Here is a 24,662-nt window from a genome sequence, read left to right as displayed (position 1 = left end):
TGCTGCTCTTGTTGGTTTTATGATCCACAAAAAAAAAGTAAAAACAAAAAAGCCAAATGTTACTCAACCTAAAAGTAATTGCTAGGCAGATGTTTTCACTAACAGTAACTAAAAAAAAAAATGAAAAGAAGGATATATATATTTTTATATTAAATGTTCTTTCTATATTCTGGGGATGGTGGTGGTGTAGTGGGGTGAGGGGTGTATTCTTGGCACATTTTAGGGAGCTGTGAACAAACTAAGAATAACATCATGGAAGTGCACCTGATAAATCTACAATAACTGTGTAATGCTGTCATTTCAACATGGCCTGAAGAAGTTTATTACTACTGACCACCAACATAACATTATCTCATCTTATCTTATCTTATATCCTATTGTATGGAGATAAGATACAAACAGCTTATTAAACTAATATATTGTTAAACCTGTAGTTACTTCTACTTTTTTTTAAGTTTGAAAGTGTGTTTATGCCAATGTGTTGTTGTGTAACAGCTTTCAGAAGCACTGTGTAATTAAAAGTACATGAAAAAAAATCTGGGTCAGTGAGCTAATGCTTGTACTTGGTTAAATGGTGACTCAAACAAAGGGTAGCTATGCAGCACTGTTTTGTTGCAATTGAAGAAACCACATATTCAGAGGAAGAGGGCGGGCTTTACTTGGTGTCAGTGACAGAAGTGAAAAAAAGCTCAAATGAGTGAGAAGGACGATGAAGGAAACATCTGTGCTGTGTCTGCTCTGTAAGTAGAATCTCTGTGTTTGTTTGAATTCTTGTACTTTGACTGTCTGCTCTCCTGATAACTGATGATGGAGGAGAAGACATGAAAAACAAATCAGGCTGAATTCAAGTTCAAACACCACGAGGACCAACTGCAGGTCTGAACTGACTCTTTATCTTTGCTCAGGAGTCAAGGAAACACAGCAGGCAGTGAAAAGCTCAAATCATTCACTCATTATATCAACACAGCTGCACAGTGGACACATGACTTTGTGGGACTTACTTTTTCAGACTTTTGTTGTCCAAACTTCATTGAAACATGTTGCAGAGATGTGTTTGTGTGTTTGTCAGCTGTTTGTGTGGAGTTTTTCTTTATGTTCGCCTCAAATCAACCTGAGAGTCATTTCTCTTTAGTTCTGATCTCACTGCTGAGCTGCACAACAAACCAAGGTCAGTAACCTTCTTCTGTCACAGTTTAAACGTGAGAAATGCTCACTGATATGACCTGATTGGGTTCATGTTTTAGAATATATACAAACTAACATTTTAACCCTCACAGCTCGTCTGACTGTGAGTCCCAGCAGCTCTCAGTTCTTTGAAGGAGACTTTGTGTCTCTGAGCTGTGAGGAGGACGACAGCTCTGCTGGATGGACTCTGAGGAGAAACACAAGCACAGGAAACACCACTCAGTGTGGAGATGGGTGGGGAACATCATTCAACTCTTCCTGTGATATTAGTTACATCGTTGAACGAGACAGTGGAGTTTACTGGTGTAAGTCCAGAGAGGGTCCCATCAGTAACATGGTTAACCTGACAGTCACTGGTAAGCTGAGTGTGTGGAGTTAGTGTTGATGAAGCTGTGTGTAAATGGATGAAATGCTGTAGTTTGTCTCTGTGTTGAGGTGGATCAGTGATCCTGCAGAGTCCTGTCCTCCCTGTGATGGAGGGAGATGACGTCACTCTGCTCTGTAAAACAAAGACCACTCCCTCCAACCTCCCAGCTGCTTTCTATAAAGATGGCTCCCTCATCAGGAAGCAGCCTACAGGTCACATGACCATCCAGCATGTTTCCAGGTCTGATGAAGGCCTCTACAAGTGTGACATCAGCGGTCATGGAGAGTCTCCATCCAGCTGGATCACTGTCACAGGTGACACACTCACCTGTCTGTGTTTCTGCAGCTTTCAACATTCACAATGTGACGACAACTTAATGACTGTGTTTGCTTTATTTTAGGGGAGCACACCACCACACCTCCACCTACATCCACACCTCCACCTACATCCACCTCTAACCCTCCATTGAGCTTGTCAATTGTTGTATCGGTCTGTGTGGTGGTTCTACTGGTCCTGTTAGTGCTACTGATTTTGTTGGTAAAACGACTTCTTCATCGAAAACCTGAAAGTGAGACTCAGACACCTGAATTTAGTTTTGCCAATATCCTTGCTTGTTATTATATTCACATTTTTTTCATGTAGATGTTGTCTTATTGCATCTAATAAAAGTTGCCATAACAACAGTCATAAAAAAATGAATTTAAATAACTTCAGCAGATCAAAGCGAAACTGAAGAAGATGACAACACAGACGATGTCATATACAGTGAAATCACATTATCCCAACGACCAACACAAACCTCCAAAGAAAACAGAGGTAATATTTTCAGGGTTTTTCAGGTGGTTGTTCAGTTATTTGGCACATTTTACTTGTTTGCCATTTAAGACACCCTGATGTGTTTAAATAGTTTAAAACATGATCTGTCTGCAGATTTATTTGAGCTACTTTTAGGCTTAACTAATATCTTACACTCACTCAACAATCTGATTTTTTGTGTTTTTTAAGTTCTGCATGTTAAACCACAGCAGCCGTTTCCTGTCGCTGACTGCAGATCACCATAGACTTTTTAGAGTAAATAATTTTAATGTTAAATATTGACTATGTCAACAGATAAAGGCACGACTGACATCGCAGACGATATCACATACAGTGAAATGAAAATATCACATCGTCGGCAACAACCAATCAAACAAAGTGGAGGTAAATTTTTGCTTGTTTTCAGTAACTCGGGGTGATGGTGGCTGTAGCCGAAAACATCACTGTGTTTGCTGTGATGCATTGTTGAATATGTTTCCTGTTCCGGCTGCTGAAGCAGGAAACATATGGCATGCTTGTTGTCAGTGTAACAAAGGTAAAGAATTTATAGAGCTACCTCAAATTTTAAAGTAATTCTACAGTGACCAGGTTTTATGGTCAGATGAGGATATTCTCACATTATATTACAAATGAATAATTTAGTTGTCTTCTGTGGTCTTTCGGGGCTTTTAGATATTGCTGAGAAGGCCAGATATTTCCTTCTTTTTAGTAATGTACCAGACTTTCCACTCTAAAAACTTTGGTTTCCTGTTCATCCTGATGATGGTTCATTTCTTCATCAACATCTCTCTTGACCTTATACTGAGAGTTCCAGTGAACAGCTGCAAACACTAGATGTTTTACCTGCTTGATGCACAAAAAGTATTTGTATCCATCCTTCCATCCATTTTATTGTAGTTGTAGAAAAGCAGAGGTGTACGCAAACATACACTTCCCTCCTTTTTTCTGGGTAAGCAGGTTCTTAGACACATTCCTCCAACTCTCATAGGAGGTGCCCATTAGTCAGATGCCTATCTAACTATTTATCTATTAGTTTAACACGTAAAAAGTGACAGACTGAATTATATAAAATGTCTACATTTTTGACCTCATTAAAGTTACTCATGTAAAACCACAGCAGCAGCTTCCTGTTGCTGACTCCAGTTAACTGCATTCTGACTGAGACATTTCACCGCAGTCTGTCATGGGTTGGCTGACAGTAGTGTTCATGAGAAAATTTTTGCTTTGTGCTCTGTGGTGCAGTGCACCAGCTTACATCAAAAGAAGATAGCATCAAAGATATCCATCTTCCTTTACACAGAGATACCTACCAGTTCTTTCTGATTGATTGTTGTTTTAAAGAAAAGGTATTGAGAAGTGGTGGGAAAAACCCTCTGAAAGGATGCCCCAGTTTCGAAAATGTGTCACTTAAAAATCTGCTTCCACATGGAGTGGAATAATTTTTTTTTTTAAATACTCTTGCAGTTGTGCCTCGAGAAAGTGACCCAGCTGTGGTCTACTCAACAGTGAGAACTAAAGATGGCAAATATGGACAAATAGGTGTCAGACCAAAGAAGACCACAGGTAAAGCTGCTCTTTATTTTAACGTTGAACAAAGAAAAAGATATCTTAAAGAATATCCTTCATAACAGAAACAGAACTAAAATCTCAAAGGTTTCCATTTAGATTTAGTCCCTAAACGTCTCTTGTTCCCGCGGTGGATGGATATAAACACGAACAAAGTTTGAAATAATTAGTTAAGTTGATTTGCCAAGTAAAACAGTATGAGACAAAAGCTTGGACTTCACACTGTTTTTTTCTACCCTTTGATCTGTGTGATATCATTAAATTGAGATATGCCTAATGTGGAATCTCAGGCAAAACTGCCCATCCAGCTGCTGTTCAGACCGTTTGTTTTTGAAGAGTAGCCATAAACCTTGAAAGAGTTATGCTAAATCGTTTAGTTTCAGGCTGAGGATTAACTCAGTTGCACAAAGCCCAGTATAACATAACAAGTGTCTTATTTTTTTAGCTATAAGTACAAAGTAAAATAAAAAAGGAGTATCTATGCCTGTTCTCCACAGTGGAAACCATTATTAGACTTCACCAAGTTTACAATCAAAATGTGGAAAAACTGGACCAAAATTTTGAGAATCAACAAAAAAGAAAAATGTGTTTCAGTTCCCTTAGTACACGTCCTTGTAGTATATCATGGGAATCGTGTACACCCTTGTACTTCCGCATGAACCTGCTGTTAGTGAACGAGATGTGAATGAGACAAGCTAAATTATACACTGTACAACGAAACAGCCAGAAAACATCTACTGGAGTTTTTTTTGGTTTTTTTGCAAATGCAGGTTGGTTCCCAGTGCAGTCAGTTTTCACTTGTCTGAACTGGGACTGTGTGATGCAGGGGAGTTGAAGATGAAAGTTTTGATTAAACCACAGAGCTTGTAATCATGTTTCCTGTTTTTTGAACTGTGTGTTTTTGTGTTCACACCTTAAACCAGAATGAGATGTGATCGACTCTTCAGTCCACCAATCCAACCACTGACATCCAGCTTCTGGTCTCTATATTGTCAGCTCTCCACCTCAGAGGAGACCACATTCACTCGTTGATACAGATGTATGTTTTATGTCTTTTTATGACTGAATAAGACCCAAAAGTCACACCCTTTTTAACAGGGATTTTAAAAGAGGTTTTTTTCTGTAATATACGTGACAATTATTTAAATATGGTAAATGGTAAATGGCCTGTATTTATATAGCGCCTTACTAGTCCCTAAGGACCCCAAAGTGCTTTACATATCCAGTCATCCACCCATTCACACACACATTGGTGATGGCAGCTACATTCTAGCCACAGCCACCCTGGGGCGCACTGACAGAGGCGAGGCTGCCGGACACTGGCGCCACCGGGCCCTCTGACCACCACCAGTAGGCAACGGGTGAAGTGTCTTGCCCAAGGACACAACGACAGAGACTGTCCAAGCCAGGGCTCGAACCGGCAACCTTCCGATTACAAGACGAACTCCCAACTCTTGAGCCACGATCGCCCCGATAGGCTCATATGATTTATGTCCTTAGTAACTTTTGTGTTATTTATATTTTATTTATGTTTGTTGTATTTTAGAATGGATCAATAAACTTTTGATTTTACTTGCGTTTCACACGTGGTTCTGTGGGTTGCATAAAGGTCACACATGGAAAATTTGATTTGTTACAGTCTGCATGTGGTTAACCGATAGTGCAGAAAACGATGAAAATTAAACCACAAGTGCAGACTAAAAACAGCAGGAGCATTTTTCAGTGGCTGTAGGATGCACAGAAAAGCATCACTACAGGATGTGTGCATGTGTGTGTGTTTGAAACTAAAGAATTTGATCTTTTTTCATTTCCGCACTCAATGAGAAACCAGTTGGCAGCAGATGGTGTGGCAAAAAATGTTCCATTTTTCATTGAATAACTCTTGACTTTTTACAGCAAACATGCAGAAACCCATTTATTGCTATTTTTTAATTATTTCATTTATTTATTATGATGAAAATAGAGAGTTGAAGTGTTTCAGTGTCTGATTAACTACAAACTTATGAGCATCTCAGGCAGACTGGATCACACCACCTGAAGCTGATTAGAGCTCCATATGTTAAACATCTCTGTGAAGAACAAAATGGCCACAATTCATATTTAAAGTCTTCTGGGACTTAGTGATAATTCCATCTGGGTGTTTCAGATGACTAACAAAAGATTTTGCTAATCATGTTCACAAGATGCAAATCTAAATTAGGGTTTTTTTTTCTAGATATTGTACAATATGACAGAAATTTTCACTACTGCAGTAATGATCTGTATGTTAAGTATCTGGTGTGTGCATATTTTAGGATCTCAAACATTTAGTATACAGATAACATCTGTCAAATATCTAGTTTTGGGGCTTTAATATACATAATCTCAAAACTGGATATTTCAAAGATAAAGTTAGTATGCAAAGAGATCTGAGAACAGCTCTTCGGTGGATTAAATATTTGGATCTTGCATGTGTACTTTACTCATCTACTCATGGGGGCCTTTTGAATTGCCAAGACCAATGACCAATTTGCCATCGGTGACCCTACCTGGGTGCAAAAGCCGCCCTTACAACACAGCCTATGGGATCCCTAGAGTTTTTTTTTACTGGACTTCTGTGCAACTTTACAGTTTGTCCATAACAAACACCATGTTTGAAAATAAGGGTGTCTATAAGTGCACATGGCACCAGGACACCCTATGTCACAGGACAATGATTGATCTTGTAATCCTGCCAGACCTGCAGCAACACACTCAGACAAAAACTGGTTCACCCGAAAGACAAAACGCCAAAACACAGACTTAACAATGTGGTGTATGCTGTACAGTGCAGCGAGGAATGCCCAGACCTCTACATTGGAGAGACCAAACAGCCACTTCACAAGCGCATGGCACAACACAGGACAAGACTCAGCAGTCCATCTGCATCTTAAGGATAAAGGACACTCTTTCGAGGATGCCAATGTTCACATTTTGGACAGAGAGGACAGATGGTTTGAAAGAGGAGTGAAAGAAGCCATCTATGTCCACTGTGAGCGACCATCTTTGAACAGAGGCGGGGGTTTACGACACCAACTCTCTGCCATCTATAATCCAGTTTTGAGTTCCCTCCCCAGACGCCTTAACGCCCACTCACATCCTGGGCCATCTGACCTCAGGAATTTGCATGATAAGGTGGGGCCAGGTTTCACAATGAACTCACCCGAAACTCTGGCTGATTGGGACCCACACCCAGTTTCCCACCTTGGCTCAGGCGATTAGAGGATCATCAGGGGGTCCTTTTGTCCCTCTGTGGGGGTCACTCCCACTAGGTTTATATCTGGGACTCTCCACCATTTGACCTTAGAACTGAAGAAGCTTCTCGGATGAGAGGTGAAACGTCTTCAAGTAACTTAAAGAAGTCCAGACGCTTTTCTTTGCAAGCTCCTTTGACTACAATGACCTGGATGACTGAGAACCTTCACAGACATATTTAAGGATCTACTTAATCCCACTGGCATTTAGGAAGCAGAGTCTGGGGACGAGGGGGATATCTCGCCTATCACTGGGTGTGAGGTCACTGAGGCATGAGGCAGTCAACAACTCATGAGGCTTGATATAAGGAATGAGAGAACCGACAGCTGTTATTTTAATCAGCCTGTCTCAGTTGTTTTAACTCTTAAGCAGAGGCGGAGCCAGACATTTGAAACACCCGGGGCTTAGCCCAAAGAGTAGTATGCATGTGGGATTTTTTTTTTTTTTTTTTTTGGGGGGGGGGGGGGGGGGGGGGGTGTAGAAATGACTAAAAGATTAATAGGCTCTGTTCAAAAAAGAATGACTTCATATAAGGAAAAATGTATATCACATGTGCAGGACACCTTAAACTAGTTTTTTAATTAAGCAGCAAGGCAGAACAAGGTCAGGGCTGTATCAAGACACGAGGACTAAACCCCAATTCAACCAGACCCAGAACTGATCCAGAATTAAAACAGGACTACAACAGTTCAAAATCAGGACTACTGAGGACTTAACCAAGACAGAACCAGAATCAGAACTAGATGATAGCACTAAAAATCATCATAGACCTGCACTACACTTATTTTTTAATTCTACCAAAGTCCACTATTTAGATTGAGAAAAGTTTATATAATTATTTAGCCTTGTTGTGCAAACAAGCCTGCAGAACTTAATAAATACAGAATTTGAAAAATAACAAACCTAAAAAGAAACACTAGGTACGAGATACATGAGGACCTATGATACGGTGATACTTTTGGTAAACAACCATTTGACTAACATGTGTGTCTCACCTGCTCTTGTTCATCTGTTCTGTCCTCGTTCTCCTCTCTCTCCCTCTTTGTGCTGACAATCATCAAATATACAGTTGAAACCAGATATTTACTCTTCAGATAAAAACACTTTTTTAATTGTAACATCAAATCAGACTAAATGTTTATTTTTTTAGATTGATAAATATAAAAACATATTTGTTAACTTTAAGAGTAAAGAGAGAAACTATCTGTATTTCTTAATTGCAAATGGCACCAAATTGTATTCAAACTTGAGCCACATTTATGGAGCGCCACAGTTCTTTTCCTGGTGTTTTGGTTGATATCTCTTGATTTTCCCATGTCAAAGAAACAGGCTCTGTGTTTTGCCTTATATGCATCCACAGCTGTGCCACCAATTTACTCACATGGACTCTACTAACCTATCAGAAGCTTCTTCAGCTCAGAATGGAATCGTCTGGAGTTTTCTTATTAATTAACAATAAATTTAGTGTACATGTACTCCTAAATTTGATGAAAGTGATAAAAATAGCTCTGTCTCTCTTTATTCTGAAATTTAACTAATTCAAAATATATTTCAATATTTATCTAAAACAAAAATTTACTCTAAATTGATGTTGTACAGTAAAAATGTTTTATGTTTTCTCCCTAAAGTGTATGTAAATATCTGGTTACAAATGTGAATATCCTGCTGTGTACTGAAATCCCTCTTGTTTTGCATAGAAATATACTGAACAACATACAAAGCATAATATATAAAATAACATTTACCTGAGTTTTTTCTTTGAAAGAACCCTCTAATGTCCATTCTTATGTTTCAGTACATAACTGAAACCGATTTAGTCGGGGAGGGTAAGAACTGAAAATATGAAATAAACACATGTAAGCTAAGACTCTTGATTCACTTGAAGAGCAAGTAACGTAATATTGGTCAAGTGATCAGTTTCATATCAATCTTTCGTGATGCACCGTCATATTTACATTATTTGTACGGTACGAATGATTTGCTTTGGTACCTGGTCAAACTTAAGCTCTCCTTAGTATGGCTGGCTCCGTCTCTCCAACAGCGCACTCACGGGCAGCAGCTGCCCCGCCCCCTCGCTCAGTCGCTTAGTGCCTGAGCTTGGATCATACCAATATCAGGGGGGGATTCACGCACAGTCGTAAATTCCCACAGTGTGCACTATGTGCTTCGAATATTGTGTGTACTTTTTGTTTTATACAGTTGTCAGCCAGGCATCTAACTATGAAAAAATTACACTCCAAAATACCCCGGGCTTCTGACAAAACAACCCGGGCTTAAGCCCCGTAAGCCACCCCCACGCTCCGCCCCTGCTCTTAAGTATCACAAAGTAATGTGGTAACATCTGGACTGACGAGTTTACTGTCAGCATTTTAATCGCTAGTTTAAAGGCTGTAGGCTGCAGCTGTTGCTCTAACACTATAAATGTAACAGGACTCGGTCCTGGTTCTAATATTCTGAGCTGCTTCCAGCTTTATTTGTGAAGAGCACAGCAGCTTACAAAACACGTCGCTAGCTCGTACAGCTGTGACGTACAATTTTCATAAGCTAAGATGACCTTAAAATAATGGGGCTACGTGCGGTGATGCTAGCGTTAGCCATGTTAGCACGTTACCTTCAACAGGTGGTCAGACTGAGTAAACAGGCACTCAGTCAGAGTCAATTGAGCTCTCCATTTCACTGCAGGGTCCCTTCATTCTTCACATATCCCGAGTCTGAATGGCCTTTGTACAAGCAGACATGCTTCTTAGCAGGCTATGAACACAAATGGTAGCATAGAAAAATCCAGGCAGCCAGCCTGTGTCTGTCCAACCAATCAGAGAGCTCCTTACATCTTACGGTGTGGCTAATTTTCCTTGCAGCAGGATTTTTTAAATGAGGAGTGGAATTGCCATTTTAAATGTCAGAAATAAATATTTGATTTTTGAAACCATTAACTTGTTTTGGAATTTGAAAATTTGTTCTTCTTCCCAACTTCTCTTTCCTTATTCTTTTCCCCCATCCCCTGGTCTTTTCTGTTCTGATTGTAATAACTTAAAATAATAACAACAACAAATTAAAATTAAAATCTAATAAACAATGACAATCAAGTGGACCAGTATAGCAAAAGCCATAATGCTCCACTTGGGAAAGCAAATCTGTTGTGCATTTTTCTTGGCCTTCAGAAAATAATTCTTATTGCCACACAAACGGACAGGACAGGCAAATTAAATAAATAAATACATCTTTAAATAAAACACAACCATTTAATGAAAAAATGCGCATTTTGAGTGTGCTATTTATTTATTTATGTTACCCTATGGAGGCAATATTGATGGTTGGCTTTTCTGTCTGTAGTGGTTATTTATTAAACCATCCACCTTTTAAGGCTTTTCTTAACATCGGGATCATCAATATTTTGTCGCCCACACCACACATAATTCTTTTAACCAGGTCACAGTTTAACAGTTTTTAACGTTCGAGTGAAATTCTGAACAACAACCAACCGGTTTATTCACTGTAACCAACCGTGTCAGCTGAGTGTGACAGAAAACAAAACAGCATGTGACAAAGAGCAGCTGGTTTGAAGCACACGGTGCTTGTAAATCCATCCGACAAGCCACAGCACGTTTCAGAAGCTGCTCAGCATTTTAACAAAAGGAGTGTCTGAGTTGGAGTAACTGGTTATGATAAGGTCACAAATGGTCAAATATCAGCAATACTTCCTAGTTCATAATTTTTAATTATTTAATTCACACATCACTGTGTGGCGTTAATACACACCATGTCATTTTCCCAGCTTTCCACTGATTCTAGAATTAATCATTTCTATGTAAAAACAGTTTTTTGTTTGTTTGTGTTTTAAATAGAAGCTTAGCGATTACTCGAGCCACACCATTACTATTACAGCCTACTAGATTTATCCAGTGTCATGTTTCAGTCTCACCTCATGGTGGCAGTGATGTCTTACTTTTATCTATTCATGGAGTCAATTAATCAAACTTTAGAATCAGATTCTTTATTGTCATTGTGTTTTAAGAACAGAAATTGTATGCAGCCTGATGAGAAAACCCAAACACTTTTTTAGTCTCAGGATGTACAGTCTCTTTCATTACTACTCTGAACACTTTTGTGTGATTCATGCAAAGTTTTGTTTGTTTCTTTGTTTGTTTTTCAGTAGGATGTGATTTCAAATGTAACTTTTCAACAAGCACAACAAATGACAGCAAACACCAAAACTGGTTCTGCCCATTTCACAAAAATTACATTTTAATTTAGTGTTTAAAGCAGATGTTAATGCAGTTTGTTGAATTGTGTACTGAAAGAAACTGAAGCACACTAATTCTGTGTCACTCAAACTTTGCATGAACATCCTCTAGGACTGTTAAACAGTTGAATAGAAATTAGCACAGATTGAACTGGTTAGTTTGTAGTAGTGTGGTGAGCTTTACAGTGATGCACTATGCTGGTTGCATTTGCAATGTTAATAGATCAAAACAGGTGAAGCAAACATCATATTTAGATTCGGTCAGTGCATTCGACCTTTAACTTTATAGTCCCAAAAGTTAGAAATCAGCCACACAGCTCATGAAACAGCTGCTTATATCTTACTGGTCAAATCCTCCTCAAAAGACCAGTGAAGATCAGCTACATCATCACAGCCTGCACAAACTGAGAACTGCACAAAAAACATGTTATTATCTGACTGACAGGTTAGGCCTGATTTATATTCACGTCTCTTTTGTTCTTTGTATTTATAAACTCTTTTATTCACAGATACTGAGATGCAACAGAAGAAATACAGATTGCGAAGGTTTAAATGCATAAATGACAGCATGCAAGTATCCGCAACTGAAAATAGTTGTGGATGATTACTAGATTATTAGAAAAAAAACACACAGCTCCGGCTTGCGTCGTTCACTTCAAAGATACGGCTCTAGGGGACCAACACATCACTACTGCTCAAGTCGTCAGTTGTCAGACTTTACGTTTGAAGTTGCGGTTGAAAATTAAATCTGGTCGCACAGTTATGCCTTAAATTTGAGCACTAAACTCAGGTTGTGTTATTCCCCGAAAATACGGACTCAGCCTTTTATAACTAATATCTTTAGAAGATCAAAGGACGGAAATGTCTGCTGTAACGGATAAACTCTGCCTGACTTTGCTGTTTGTCGGATTCTTCGTGTTTGTCTCTGCAGGTGAGGTTTGACTGTTTGTCTGTGTGTGATATATACGGGTCAGAGTTATAGTACGAAGGAAGCTGAGCACAGCCAGGATGTGTTTGTGTTACTTAGCTCAGCTGGCAGTGACGTGGGGGCAGTTATCCAGTCCCTGCTAAACACGGCTTTTTGTTCCAAGCTCTGTGCGCCCGCCCGCTGTTTTTTTCTAATTTAACTCATTACAGCTTTGAAACTGTATATTGGATCCATTCAAAGATTGAAGTTTAATGTCCCACATTAACAACGTTGAAGATGACCATCTCCTGATCAGAGGCAGAGAATCTGCATTTTATTTAAAATATACTGTAAATAAAATATGTCCTTAATAGATTTTGATGGTGTCTGTGGTAGGTGACACTCATAGAGATCATTTTCTGTGGAAAAAAAGTCATATGATTCATGAAATGGCACTTTTAGATTAAAAGATAGTGTCAACATGTAAACACATACTGGCTTAGTTGCACCAGCTATGTGTAGTTATTGACTTCCACTCTCAGAGTAAGTGAATTCAGACAATGGAAAGATTTGATTATGCTTCTCCAGCTACAGAAATGGTAGCATGCAGAGACCCACAGTTTTAAGTGCAACAATTACGAGACAGTTAACATCAGCACCTGCCAAGCAAAAATATTTCTAATCTGTCCTTTAAAAATGAGTGCTTAACTTTTTAGAAATGTGCTCTGGTGTCTCGCCAATGATGAAATCAAATATTCCTACCTACTTAATGCCATTAAAATCCCAAATAACTGGAAATCTAACTCAAACATATACACCAACAACACCTTTAAAATCACAAATCACTGTGAATCAGTGTAAATCATTCCAATCACAGTTGCTCTGTAATATTTACACACTTGGTTCCAGTACCAGTCCACTTAGCGATTGTTGTGTTTGTGTGTGTGAGTTTAATAGTTTCTGTAGCTGCTCACAGCAATTGGCTGCTGTAGAAGTGAACAGTTATATTTTGACCTTTAACCTTTCGGCTATGTGTCGTTTCCTCTTTCAGACCAGAAAAACATCACAGCTGAGTCTGGACAGAACATCATTTTGCCATGTCGAGCTCCAAACAAAACAATCAGACTTGTAAAGTGGAGCCGAGCTGACTTGGAGATAAATATGTGCTTTTGTACCGAGATGGGCACTTTGTTCAGCTTTTAAGAACCGGGTGGATCTGCAGGACAGACAGATGAAGGACGGAGACGTGTCTTTGATTCTGATGAATGTGACGATTAATGATGCTGGAACATACGAGTGTCTTGTCTTTCTGGAAGAAACACGCTCCTTGCAGTCGTTCACAAACATCTGCCTTCATGTTGATCCTCCAGGTGAGTGAGTAGAGTTGAGTGTGTGTGTGATCAGAGGTGAAGCTGCTTCCTGGTTGTTGATGTTTGTTTCTAAAGATGTTGTTGATGAGACTTTGTAGAAAGCAGCTGGTCTGAGTGATGTGATCAGAGTGCAGTAGATAATGTCTGACAGCAGTTTGAAGAGGAAATGGATTCTGTTCTGTTCTTCACTCATCACCTACCTGACAGCTGACACCTCACACCTGTTTCTCACCTGCAGGTCAGACAGGAGGACACACAGAGACCGTGGACTGATAGTCAGTTTGTCAGTTTGTACTGCGCTTGTTGCTGCTGCTGTCATTGGTTGTTTGATCTACTACAATTGTACATAACAGAGTCCCCAACCCAAATAATCAGACTAACCACTCTAATCAGTAATTTTCAGTTAAATGTGCTACCAATACACTTGGTCATAATCAGTACCAGTAACTGAAAACACCATGGCACTATCAGCCGTTTGGATGAAGAGGAATTATGCATTTTGGGTTTAGAAAAAGAAGATTAATCTGTGAATAATGATCAGGAGCCAGCACATGCTTCAAAGTGCTGCACCGAGGCCTCCAAGCACAGTGGTGCTGTGCTTTAACTGATTGTTACAGACTGGAATGCACTTTGACACCATTGATACATTAGTCAGAGTACTAAGAGAATCAACTCTGTCTGCTTTTACAGAAGCCACCATAGTAACCAGCCACTCTAAGGAAATGGGTAAGCTCCCATCTGATGTGAGGCACAGGTAAATCTAGAATGGCCTGAATTTCAGCAGTGACTGACTCACCTGACTTTGTCACACTTCATTTGCTAAGTCACGGCAGCTCTCAATCACATTGAGCCAGATTTGAGGTGAGGACTGGCTCCTACAACCTGTCAAAAATAATTTGGGGTAAGCTCAGAACAGTTTTAATCACCAGCAAAGACAATGAATGAAGTTAATGATCCAGATCATCCAACAGACAGTTTTGTTTAGAGGGGGGAAACATTGTTTGATATCAGGTCATGAATTTACTGCACAGTAAATACAGTATTGGGATCAATGTGTGTTTTTGATATTTTTAGCTGCTAGCTTAGCGATTGATGTCAGTTTAATTTTTTTACATTTCTACCATAATGTATGTGGGACATCCAGGATTCATGTTGCAAACAGACATAAAAAACAAAAAAAATATTCACTTTCTGAATTAAACTTTTTCAAGCAAAACATATCCCACTGATATGAGCAGTAAATACCTTTATTGGTTGTTTATTCTGATTATACATGGACGCAGTGTCATGTTTGTTACAGCAGCAGAATGAGTCTTTGTTTTATCTCCAGGTTCAGAAGCTGTTTGTAAGATCAAACGTGTTCTCTAAGGTTTGAACCACAAAAACTGATCCTTATGTAGAGATCTGCAGTTACAGTATAGATAAAACAAACACTGTAAACACAGAGTGTAGATGAAACTCTGCGTTATAGACAGTCATTCATCTGCCTGATGGTGTTCAGGAACTATTGATCAGCTAAAAATGAATGATGTGACAGTATTATAAAACAGAGCAGAGGAATAACTAAGTCAGATGCTCCCTCCCTGTAATCTGCGAATCTTTATTTTCTGACCTTGAAGACTCTTCAGTCTGTTGTACTAATGTTGGTGATTTAGTTCTTCTAGTTTTTGTTTAATAAAGACTTACACACAGTTTTGCTGAATGGTTTTCAACAGTTCCATGACCTGTGAAATCACTCAATCTGGGGTTCATGCAGTTCATTGAGCAGATGTCAAGCAAAAAGCAATAATTCTACTTTGATTTTTTTTAAACTTTTAGAAATCATTTTAATGGATATTTGTAGAAACATCAAAATGCTTAGTGATCAAGCAGTTGATGTTATGCACTAATAAGGTTTTGCATTGGGAATCTTGGTCAAAATGTACACAGTATTCAGATTATTGTATTTTTTTTAACTTAAATTCTGGATTTTAAAATTTTGATCAGTTTTATTACAAATAGCAAATGTTCAGCAACCAAGTGTTACAACAAACCTTTTAAAGCATCACTGATGATCTGCTTGTATACATGTAAGTGCATAAAGTCCAACATCTCCCTCTAGTGGCCACATATGAACCATGTGTGAGGATGGTGTTAATGTAAAATGTGAATCATAGTGTTCCAGTCAGTCATCAGTGTGTCTCTGCACAGCTGTAATTAAAATGTGTTCAGAGGGCCTCAGTGTCTGAATGGTTCCAGTTCAGCTCCATAACAGCAGCGTCCCTGGTTTGATTCCTGTGTTTCAGCTCATATCTGCCTCTCACTGAGGGGACGTCCACTACATGGACATGGAGCAGTTCTCTCCTCTGTCGTTGTACTGATTTAAAAGCTGGTGCTCAGAGGAAGAGGGCGGGCTCTACTTGGTGTCAGTGAGAGAAATGAAAAAAAGCTCAAATGAGTGAGAAGGACGATGAAGGAAACATCTGTGCTGTGTCTGCTCTGTAAGTAGAATCTCTGTGTTTGTTTGAATTCTTGTACTTTGATTGGCTGCAGATTTTTTTATATTACAGATCAACACAAAACTAGGAAGGATGAGGTGTGCAAAATTTGTGCAGTACAAGTAACAAAAAACACTTCGAGAAATTGTGAACACTTTTGCCATGAAAGAATTGTTTTGAACTTACCAATGACTGTATCAGTAATCACGCAAAACCTGCCAGAAAATATGTGTACATGGAACGAATAAAAATGAAAGATATTAAAAAAATGAGGAGATACATTAAAGAGAGGAGTTTGTGTGTTTGTCGGCTGTTTGTGTGGAGTTCTTCTTTATGTTCACCTCAAATCAACCTGAGTGTCATTTCTCTTTAGTTCTGATCTCACTGCTGAGCTGCACAACAAACCAAGGTCAGTAACCTTCTTCTGTCACAGTTTAAACATGAGAAATGCTCACTGATATGACCTGATTGAGTTCATGCTTACAGAATGGAGCTCATATAGAACACTGATGAAATTATGGAATAATTACACTATTGTAACCATTTTCAGTTTTCAGACCTTTTCATTTTAACCCTCACAGCTCGTCTGACTGTGAGTCCCAGCAGCTCTCAGTTCTTTGAAGGAGACTTTGTGTCTCTGAGCTGTGAGGAGGACGACAGCTCTGCTGGATGGACTCTGAGGAGAAACACAAGCACAGGAAACACCACTCAGTGTGGAGATGGGTGGGGAACATCATTTAACTCTTCCTGTGATATTAGTTACATCGTTGAACGAGACAGTGGAGTTTACTGGTGTGAGTCCAGAGAGGGTCCCATCAGTAACATGGTTAACCTGACAGTCACTGGTAAGCTGAGTGTGTGGAGTTAGTGTTGATGAAGCTGTGTGTAAATGGATGAAATGCTGTAGTTTGTCTCTGTGTTGAGGTGGATCAGTGATCCTGCAGAGTCCTGTCCTCCCTGTGATGGAGGGAGATGACGTCACTCTGCTCTGTAAAACAAAGACCACTCCCTCCAACCTCCCAGCTGCTTTCTATAAAGATGGCTCCCTCATCAGGAAGCAGCCTACAGGTCACATGACCATCCAGCATGTTTCCAGGTCTGATGAAGGCCTCTACAAGTGTGACATCAGCGGTCATGGAGAGTCTCCATCCAGCTGGATCACTGTCACAGGTGACACACTCACCTGTCTGTGTTTCTGCAGCTTTCAACATTCACAATGTGACGACAACTTAATGACTGTGTTTGCTTTATTTTAGGGGAAGACGCCACCACACCTCCACCTACATCCACATCTCCACCTACATCCACACCACCTCCTGGTTCCAGTTCCACCACTCTTTCTCCTGTTCTCTCTGTGTTGTCATGTGTTGGATCAGTCTGTGTTGTTCTACTGGTGTTACTGGTTCTGCTGGTGAGACAAAATGTTCACAGTAAATCTAAAGGTTAGACTCAAACTTTTCCAGTAAGTTTTCTTAGAGTTGATTTTCTTTCAGGCCATTTGGAATAATCTTTTTTGCTTTTCATTTTGGATTATTTCAGCTGAAGAAGACAAAGCTGCAGAAGCTGATGTCATCACCCGCACCACATGCAATATCATCAACATATCACATGATCAAAAACACCCAGTTAGACGAAAGACAGGTAAGATATTTGCCACATTTTTAACAGTATCCTATATATGAGAATAACAGTGGAAACAGTCATAAAGTGGCACAATCTTAACAATAATCACAGTAATGATATCAACAGATGAGTTATAAGCCTTTGCGCTTTCCACCCTCCATAGTGTAGATGGTTATATGTTTGGTTAACATATAGTGGTTGACCTGTCACGTAGTCGGTAATACAGGTTACGAGCCCAGCATGATTTTTAGTTTATTCCCCTGCACAAATGATCTAACGGTATCAAAAACATATGAAGTGTTGAATGCCCGAAAATAGGCGACTGGACTTCTTTAGGTTTGCAAAGATCTTTCACGTCTTATCTAACAGACTTCTTAAGGTATATATATCCTACAATGGGGCTGTCCCCTCAGAGGTGGCTATAAGGGTTCCTGGTCCACTATTGATCATGTAGCTCCAACCATGAGTGTAGGTGATGTGTTTTAGAATGAATACAGTGTCTCAGCATTGTTTGATTCACATGTGGCACATCTGCAGTTTTCTTTGGGGTCCCTTTGGCCTCCACTAACATTGTAACCTCAGCCACAAGTCTGCCTTAAATGCTTCAGACTTTTGGCAGTGACGTAGTTGAGAAATACTCAGTGTTGGGGAGTAACGGAATACATGTACCGCCGTTACGTATTTAAAATACAAAATATGAGTAACTGTATTCCGTTACAGTTACCGTTTAAAAAGGTGGTATTCAGAATACAGTTACTTTGTTGAAATAAATGGGTCTGTGAGCGTGAGGAGGGAGAAAAAGGGGAGTGGAAAGGTACGAGTTGTCGTCGAGGAAAAACGGGAGCTGGAAGCATGTAAATATAATAATAACCACTGCAGCCAAGAAGAGTGCCTGACGAGCCCAGTTGTAAGTAAGCTATTAAGACTCGACTGTACACCGTGTTCGTGTTTTCCTCTGAAAACAATAAGTTCCGTTGGAGCAGCCTTTCAAAGCCTCTCTCTGTCTCTCGCAAGAAAAGTTGACCCACGCAACAAAGTAAAGCTATTTTTCAGCTACGAGCCGACAGGGACCCCGCCGTATTAGTCAGAGGTCCCTTTACTACAGTTCGGAGTCGCGGACCTTCAGTAATAGTAATAAATCACACAGCAATAGTATATTCACGTTGTTGTAAAAAGCATGATAATATATTAAGTAATCCAAAGTATTCAGAATACGTTACTGTCATTGAGTAACGTAACGGAATACGTTACAGAATACATTTTGGGGCATGTATTCTGTATTCTGTAATGGAATACATTTTAAAAGTAACCTTCCCAACACTGGAAATACTCAAAACGTGGCTTAGTCCCACATATGTCTGCTCTCTGCTTTTTCTTTTGGCACACACACAAGTTGTTAGTAGGATTATCAGAGAGGATTTATTGTCACCGTGACATATATAAAGACCAAATGCCATCTAAAACACGAGTCCTTATGGCTTCTTTAAAGTTGTGCAGGTAAAACCACAGCAGCACTTTCCTGTTGTTGGTTCTTGTTAACTGCAGTCTGATGCTGGTGAAAGGTCTCACCACAGAGTGTCCTGTTTCAGATAACGAGTTAGAAGGTGTGTGTCTTGTGCTCTGTGGTGAAGCGCATCAGTGTGCATTTAAAGAGGATGCCAGTTTTGTGGTCATCTGCCCTCATTGTCTCAGAAACGTCCCCCATTACTCTGCGGTCAGTTGTTTCACAGCAGTTGTGTTAAGAAGTCAGGGGAGGAAAATAATCTGGTGCTATTTATAAATGTTATCACTTAATTTCTGCATAAAGATTCACAAACAGAAATAGTTAGGTCCACAATTTGCAGTTCTGCCACTTTAGACCACATCAGTAGATTTTAAATCAAACAATAAAGACATGAATAAAGGGCAGACTTTTGGTTGATTCAGTGGATTTTTACGTTAACTGTTTAGGAATTCGAACCATTTTTATGAATGATCAAAACTAACCGGAAAAACATCATTTAAAACAAAATGAAAAAAAGAATTTCAAAGCAGTCTTGTAATGCTGTATTTAAAATTTGTTTTTATTCTGCAGTAACAGACTCTCTTGCGATCTACTCAGTAGTGAGAACAGAAGACGTCAGTAATGGACAAACACCCATGAGACCGAGGAGGCTCAGGTACAGCTGCTCTCTGTCTTTAATATTTAACATCCAGACTGAAGGATGTGAAGTATATGAACAACTGATTATATGTTCATATATAAATTTGCCTCAAGAAAAAGCCTGCAAACTAGAAACAGAACTGAAAGTTGTGAGGTTTCCTTTCAGTAACGACCAGTTAACCCTTTAAGACCTACCATAGAACCAAGTCCGCCAGAGCTTATATTATATTTTTACATGTTGTAGTGCCATTTTTGGGAGCATTTCAAGTTGATATACATCAATACAACCATTATAGCCCAAATTTTAATAATATGTATGCATTTTATCACCAGTTCCAGTGGTGGATGTTCATGTGAACCATGGCCAAAGTTTCTAATAATGAGGTCAGTGCATGCACAAGTAAGTAAGTAATTAAGTACATTCTCTTCTGAATGTAACACAAATTGTTGCCACAATTAATAAAAATCAACCAAATAAAAAGCAAAAAACTGTGTCTCAGTTCACACTCTGGCTTTAATACACTTCCCACTAGTACACAATTTAGACATACTTATAGTACATGGATTTTAACAGAGTCAAGCACCCTCAGTCAAAAGGTAGTCGTGGATTTACTGGATAAGCTATTAGTTAGGCATCATTGGAATCACTAACAGTATATCCACCACTGTCTAAAATCTATGTTATCCCTCTCTGTCTGCCAAATGATCACTGTGTTTCACACTTCAGTTTTTTGTTTTGTTTTGGGTTTTTTCTTTGAGGGGCGGGGGGGGGGGGGTGTCCCATTGGACAGATTTTTTTTTTTTTTGGGGGGGGGGGGGGGGGGGGGGGGGGGTTCTACATGAGTTGGAGAATAGCAGTGCCGTGGGAGAAAGAGGTTTAAGCTACATTTGAGCTAAAACTATCAAATAGCAGGTGTAGTAAAAACAGATGCAGAGTTTTGTGTGCTTTTTAGAGGAAGTCTGAACTGAGACTATGTGTGATGCAGAGAGGTGGAGATTGAAGGTCTTGATTGACCTACAAAGCTTGTAATCATGTTTCCTGTTGTTTGAACTGTGTGTGTTTGTGTTCAGACTTTAAACCAGAGCCAGACGTCGTCTACTCTTCACTGAAGTAGTCCACCAGTCCAACCACTGACGTCCAGCTTCTCGCTTCTAACTGGTCCCCATAGCCCACAGGACATCCACATAAAAGATTATTATTATTATTGCGTTTACTGGGTGTTATTACAACTACAACAGTATTCTTTCTGTACAGTTTTGGTTTTTTTTAAGTTGTGCTCATCTGTTTTCCTTGGTTCTTTGGGTTTAGAAAAAGGTCAGTGGAAAATCTGACTTTTTCCTGTCTGGTTGTAGCTAATATATAAACTTATTTCTTCATCTCAGAAAATGAAGACAAATCATTAGACGCCAGTTGTAAACTGCTTCGAAATATTTAAGTACAGAACTTTTTAAAAATCTTTTTTTAACATTTGGTTTTAAGTCTTTTTTATTAATTATTAATTTATTTTTAAGCAAAAATGAAAATCATTGTCCAATGGCACTTACCTAAAAGTGAATCTTTGCCTCTCTTTTTTTCAGTGGTGTGTGTGTGTGTGTGTGTGTGTGTGTGTGTGTGTGTGTGTGTGTGTGTATGTTTACTCTAGTTTGTATTAGAAGTTTTACAGTTATCAGGATACCCACATCTTTGAATTCTCAGCCTGCACAGTCTGTTTCGCAACTACTAAAATATAGTCATCTAACAACACGCACAAGTTAATTTTATTTATAACTACAGAAGCATCACTGCAGAGCTGCGTCTATGTATTATTTACAGTTAAATATCGCCCTCTATTGGCCATATAAAACCATCTGGGTGAATGGAGTTATAAATCAGTTATTGATGTGTCTCTGGAAGGACAATCAATATAAATGAGTTTGAAGTAGAAGAGTACTCCGTCTCATCTGATAAACATCCTGTCACGGTTGAGTAGCCGGTGTGTTTAACGAAACAGACTGATAACATAAAATAAGGCAAAAGGCAAACAGGGACAAAAACTAAAACTTGAAAATCCAAACAGGGAAAACTAAACTGTGGTTACTATGATTAAACTGTGACTACTGACAGGAACATGATTCTGAGCAGGAACATGCAAATAACTATGATGAACGAACATGAACATGAACATATCGTGACCATGAAAACTTGCAATCTTGTGCACCATTGAAGGAAATTACACAGATGACCTGACAAAAGACTGAATGAAACACAGAGACTAAATACACACAGGAAGTGATCAGGGGAAGTGGAAACACATGTGGAAACAGCTGACACAAATGAACATAGCAAACCAAAGGTAAAGAGTAAAACTAAACACATTGAACAAAGAACGGAGGACTTTTAAAATAAGACAGGAAACATGGAGAGACACAGGCTTGACTTGAATATCACAGGCTTCACAACATAAAACACACAGACCAGAAAGCTTGCTTGAATTTTAAAGCAACTTAAAACTTAAAAGAAGTCCAACTTAAAGAACTCAAACAAGTACAGTACTGTATGCTTTTTATATTTTTAGTAGTGTTTCACACAAACAGCAAATATTGCTTTGATTCATCATCACGTAATCTTGGTAACCGGCTACGGGGGGTCCAGGTTTCAAGCTTGGCCATGATCCTATCTTTCAGGTCAGTTCTAGCATTTATGTTGTACCTCGTCAATGTGAGAATGTTGGAACACCGGGCTACTAGTTGGGCCAATAATGTGTAATGTAATGTAATGTGTATATATATATATATATATATATATATATATATATATATATATATATATATATATATATATATATATATACACACACATATATATATACATACACACACACACACACATGCATATGTGCGTGCACGTACACATACATATATATACACATACACACACATACACACATATACATATAAAGCATTTGTAAAAATATAAAACCATAATATACATAAAACACAATTAATTAAAATAAATCAATAAATACACAAACACTTCAACCAGTGCTTTCTCAGACTGGATGAGTAACGAGAACTACTCACTGTCGGATCTGTAAGTGCTAAAATTATACTGTTACTCGAAACATCCAGTCGTTCTCTAAAATTGAACATTAACTTTCTTTAAAGTGCTTTAAAAGTCCAAACACCCACAGCTACAAACATAACGCTGGTACTTGTATTTTGGTACTCCCCAACACTGGATGCCTTGAAGTGACTATTGTAGTGATTTGGTGCTCTATAAATACAACAAACTTGAACTGATATTGAATATTGTTACTATCAAATTGAAAAATATATTTCACTGGGAAAGTTAAAGCCCACAAACAAATGACATACATACTTTTTTCTAGGAAATAATTCTAAATACTGTTCTACCACTTGTCACAGTCAGCTAGTGGTAAATGTGTTTTTGGTAATGTTGGTAATATTGTATATAAAGCCAATATTTTACGTATCTTCAGGTGACGATATGTTGTGGGAGGCTGTCAGTGTATACAAAATAGGTATATTTTTAGTCTGGTTCATTTTGTCTTGTTAAATAGCCGAGTTAAATGTTTTGTGTGTGTGGGCCTGTAAAGGTCACCGCATGCCACTAGCATTTCTGTCTTTGCTTATTCACCACAGAGGCCTTTTTCTGTACTCACTTTTTCTGAATTTCTGGTCTTGTATGTGAAGCAGCTTTCAGTAACTGTTCTTATTGAAAGCGTGTGTTCACTAGCGTGTGTTTGTAGTTATATTTTCAAATGATGTTATCTTTGCACAATACCAAAGTGTTAGTTCTCCACCACTGTCTTTGAACCACTACAAAAAAAAAAACCCTGCTCAGAGGAAGAGGGCGGGCTTTACTTGGTTTCAGTGAGAGAAATGAAAAAAAGCTCAAATGAGTGAGAAGGACGATGAAGGAAACATCTGTGCTGTGTCTGCTCTGTAAGTAGAATCTCTGTGTTTGTTTGAATTCTTGTACTTTGACTGTCTGCTCTCCTGATAACTGATGATGGAGGAGAAGACATGAAAAACAAATCAGGCTGAATTCAATTCAATTCAATTCAATTTTATTTATATAGTGCCAAATCACAACAAAAGTCACCTCAAGGCGCTTCATAGATACAGAGAAAAACCCAACAATCATATGACCCCCTATGAGCAAGCACTTTGGAGACAGTGGGAAAGAAAAACTCCCTTTTAACGGGAAGAAACCTCCGGCAGAACCAGGCTCAGGGAGGGGCAGGGCCATCTGCTGCGACCGGTTGGGGTGAGAGAAGGAAGACAGGATAAAGACATGCTGTGGAAGAGAGACAGAGGTTAATAACAGATATGATTCAATGCAGAGAGGTCTATTAATACATAGTGAGTGAGAAAGGCGACTGGAAAGGAAAAACTCAATGCATCATGGGAATCCCCGGCAGCCTACGTCTATTGCAGCATAACTAAGGGAGGATTCAGGGTCACCTGGTCCAGCCCTAACTATATGCTTTAGGAAAAAGGAAAGTTTTAAGCCTAATCTTGAAAGTAGAGATAGTGTCTGTCTCCTGAATCCAAACTGGAAGCTGGTTCCACAGAAGAGGGGCCTGAAAACTGAAGGCTCTGCCTCCCATTCTACTTTTAAATACTCTAGGAACAACAAGTAGGCCTGCAGAGCGAGAGCGAAGTGCTCTAATAGGGTGATATGGTACT

The 24,662-nt window shown here is 39.0% G+C and overlaps 2 protein-coding genes across 2 annotated transcripts in view; both read left to right on the top strand.

Annotated features, from left to right (window-relative positions):
* The window catches only part of LOC146635169 (uncharacterized), a 53,149-nt gene extending 40,757 nt beyond the window's left edge, over nucleotides 1–12,392 (top strand). Inside the window, exons 6-13 of the mRNA XM_085350049.1 lie at nucleotides 906–1,168; nucleotides 1,278–1,541; nucleotides 1,621–1,866; nucleotides 1,953–2,120; nucleotides 2,267–2,368; nucleotides 2,663–2,752; nucleotides 3,833–3,931; nucleotides 12,382–12,392. Coding sequence (XP_085206175.1) covers nucleotides 906–1,168; nucleotides 1,278–1,541; nucleotides 1,621–1,866; nucleotides 1,953–2,120; nucleotides 2,267–2,368; nucleotides 2,663–2,752; nucleotides 3,833–3,931; nucleotides 12,382–12,392 — 1,243 coding nt within the window. The remainder of the gene's footprint in view (nucleotides 1–905; nucleotides 1,169–1,277; nucleotides 1,542–1,620; nucleotides 1,867–1,952; nucleotides 2,121–2,266; nucleotides 2,369–2,662; nucleotides 2,753–3,832; nucleotides 3,932–12,381) is intronic.
* A 3,784-nt stretch (nucleotides 12,393–16,176) lies between these two features.
* Nucleotides 16,177–24,662, top strand: part of LOC146635167 (uncharacterized) — a 53,646-nt gene continuing 45,160 nt past the window's right edge. Inside the window, exons 1-4 of the mRNA XM_085350048.1 lie at nucleotides 16,177–16,207; nucleotides 16,578–16,613; nucleotides 16,786–17,049; nucleotides 17,129–17,374. Of these exons, the coding sequence (XP_085206174.1) occupies nucleotides 16,177–16,207; nucleotides 16,578–16,613; nucleotides 16,786–17,049; nucleotides 17,129–17,374 (577 nt within the window). The remainder of the gene's footprint in view (nucleotides 16,208–16,577; nucleotides 16,614–16,785; nucleotides 17,050–17,128; nucleotides 17,375–24,662) is intronic.

This window comes from Diplotaxodon limnothrissa, linkage group LG3 (genome assembly GCF_057381915.1).
Source record: "Diplotaxodon limnothrissa isolate DT_005_m linkage group LG3, D_limnothrissa_male_GT1.1, whole genome shotgun sequence".
NCBI classification, from domain to species: Eukaryota; Metazoa; Chordata; class Actinopteri; order Cichliformes; family Cichlidae; genus Diplotaxodon; species Diplotaxodon limnothrissa.
The sequence above is the reverse complement of the archived record's forward strand: the minus strand, read 5'-3'. Positions and strand labels throughout refer to the sequence as shown.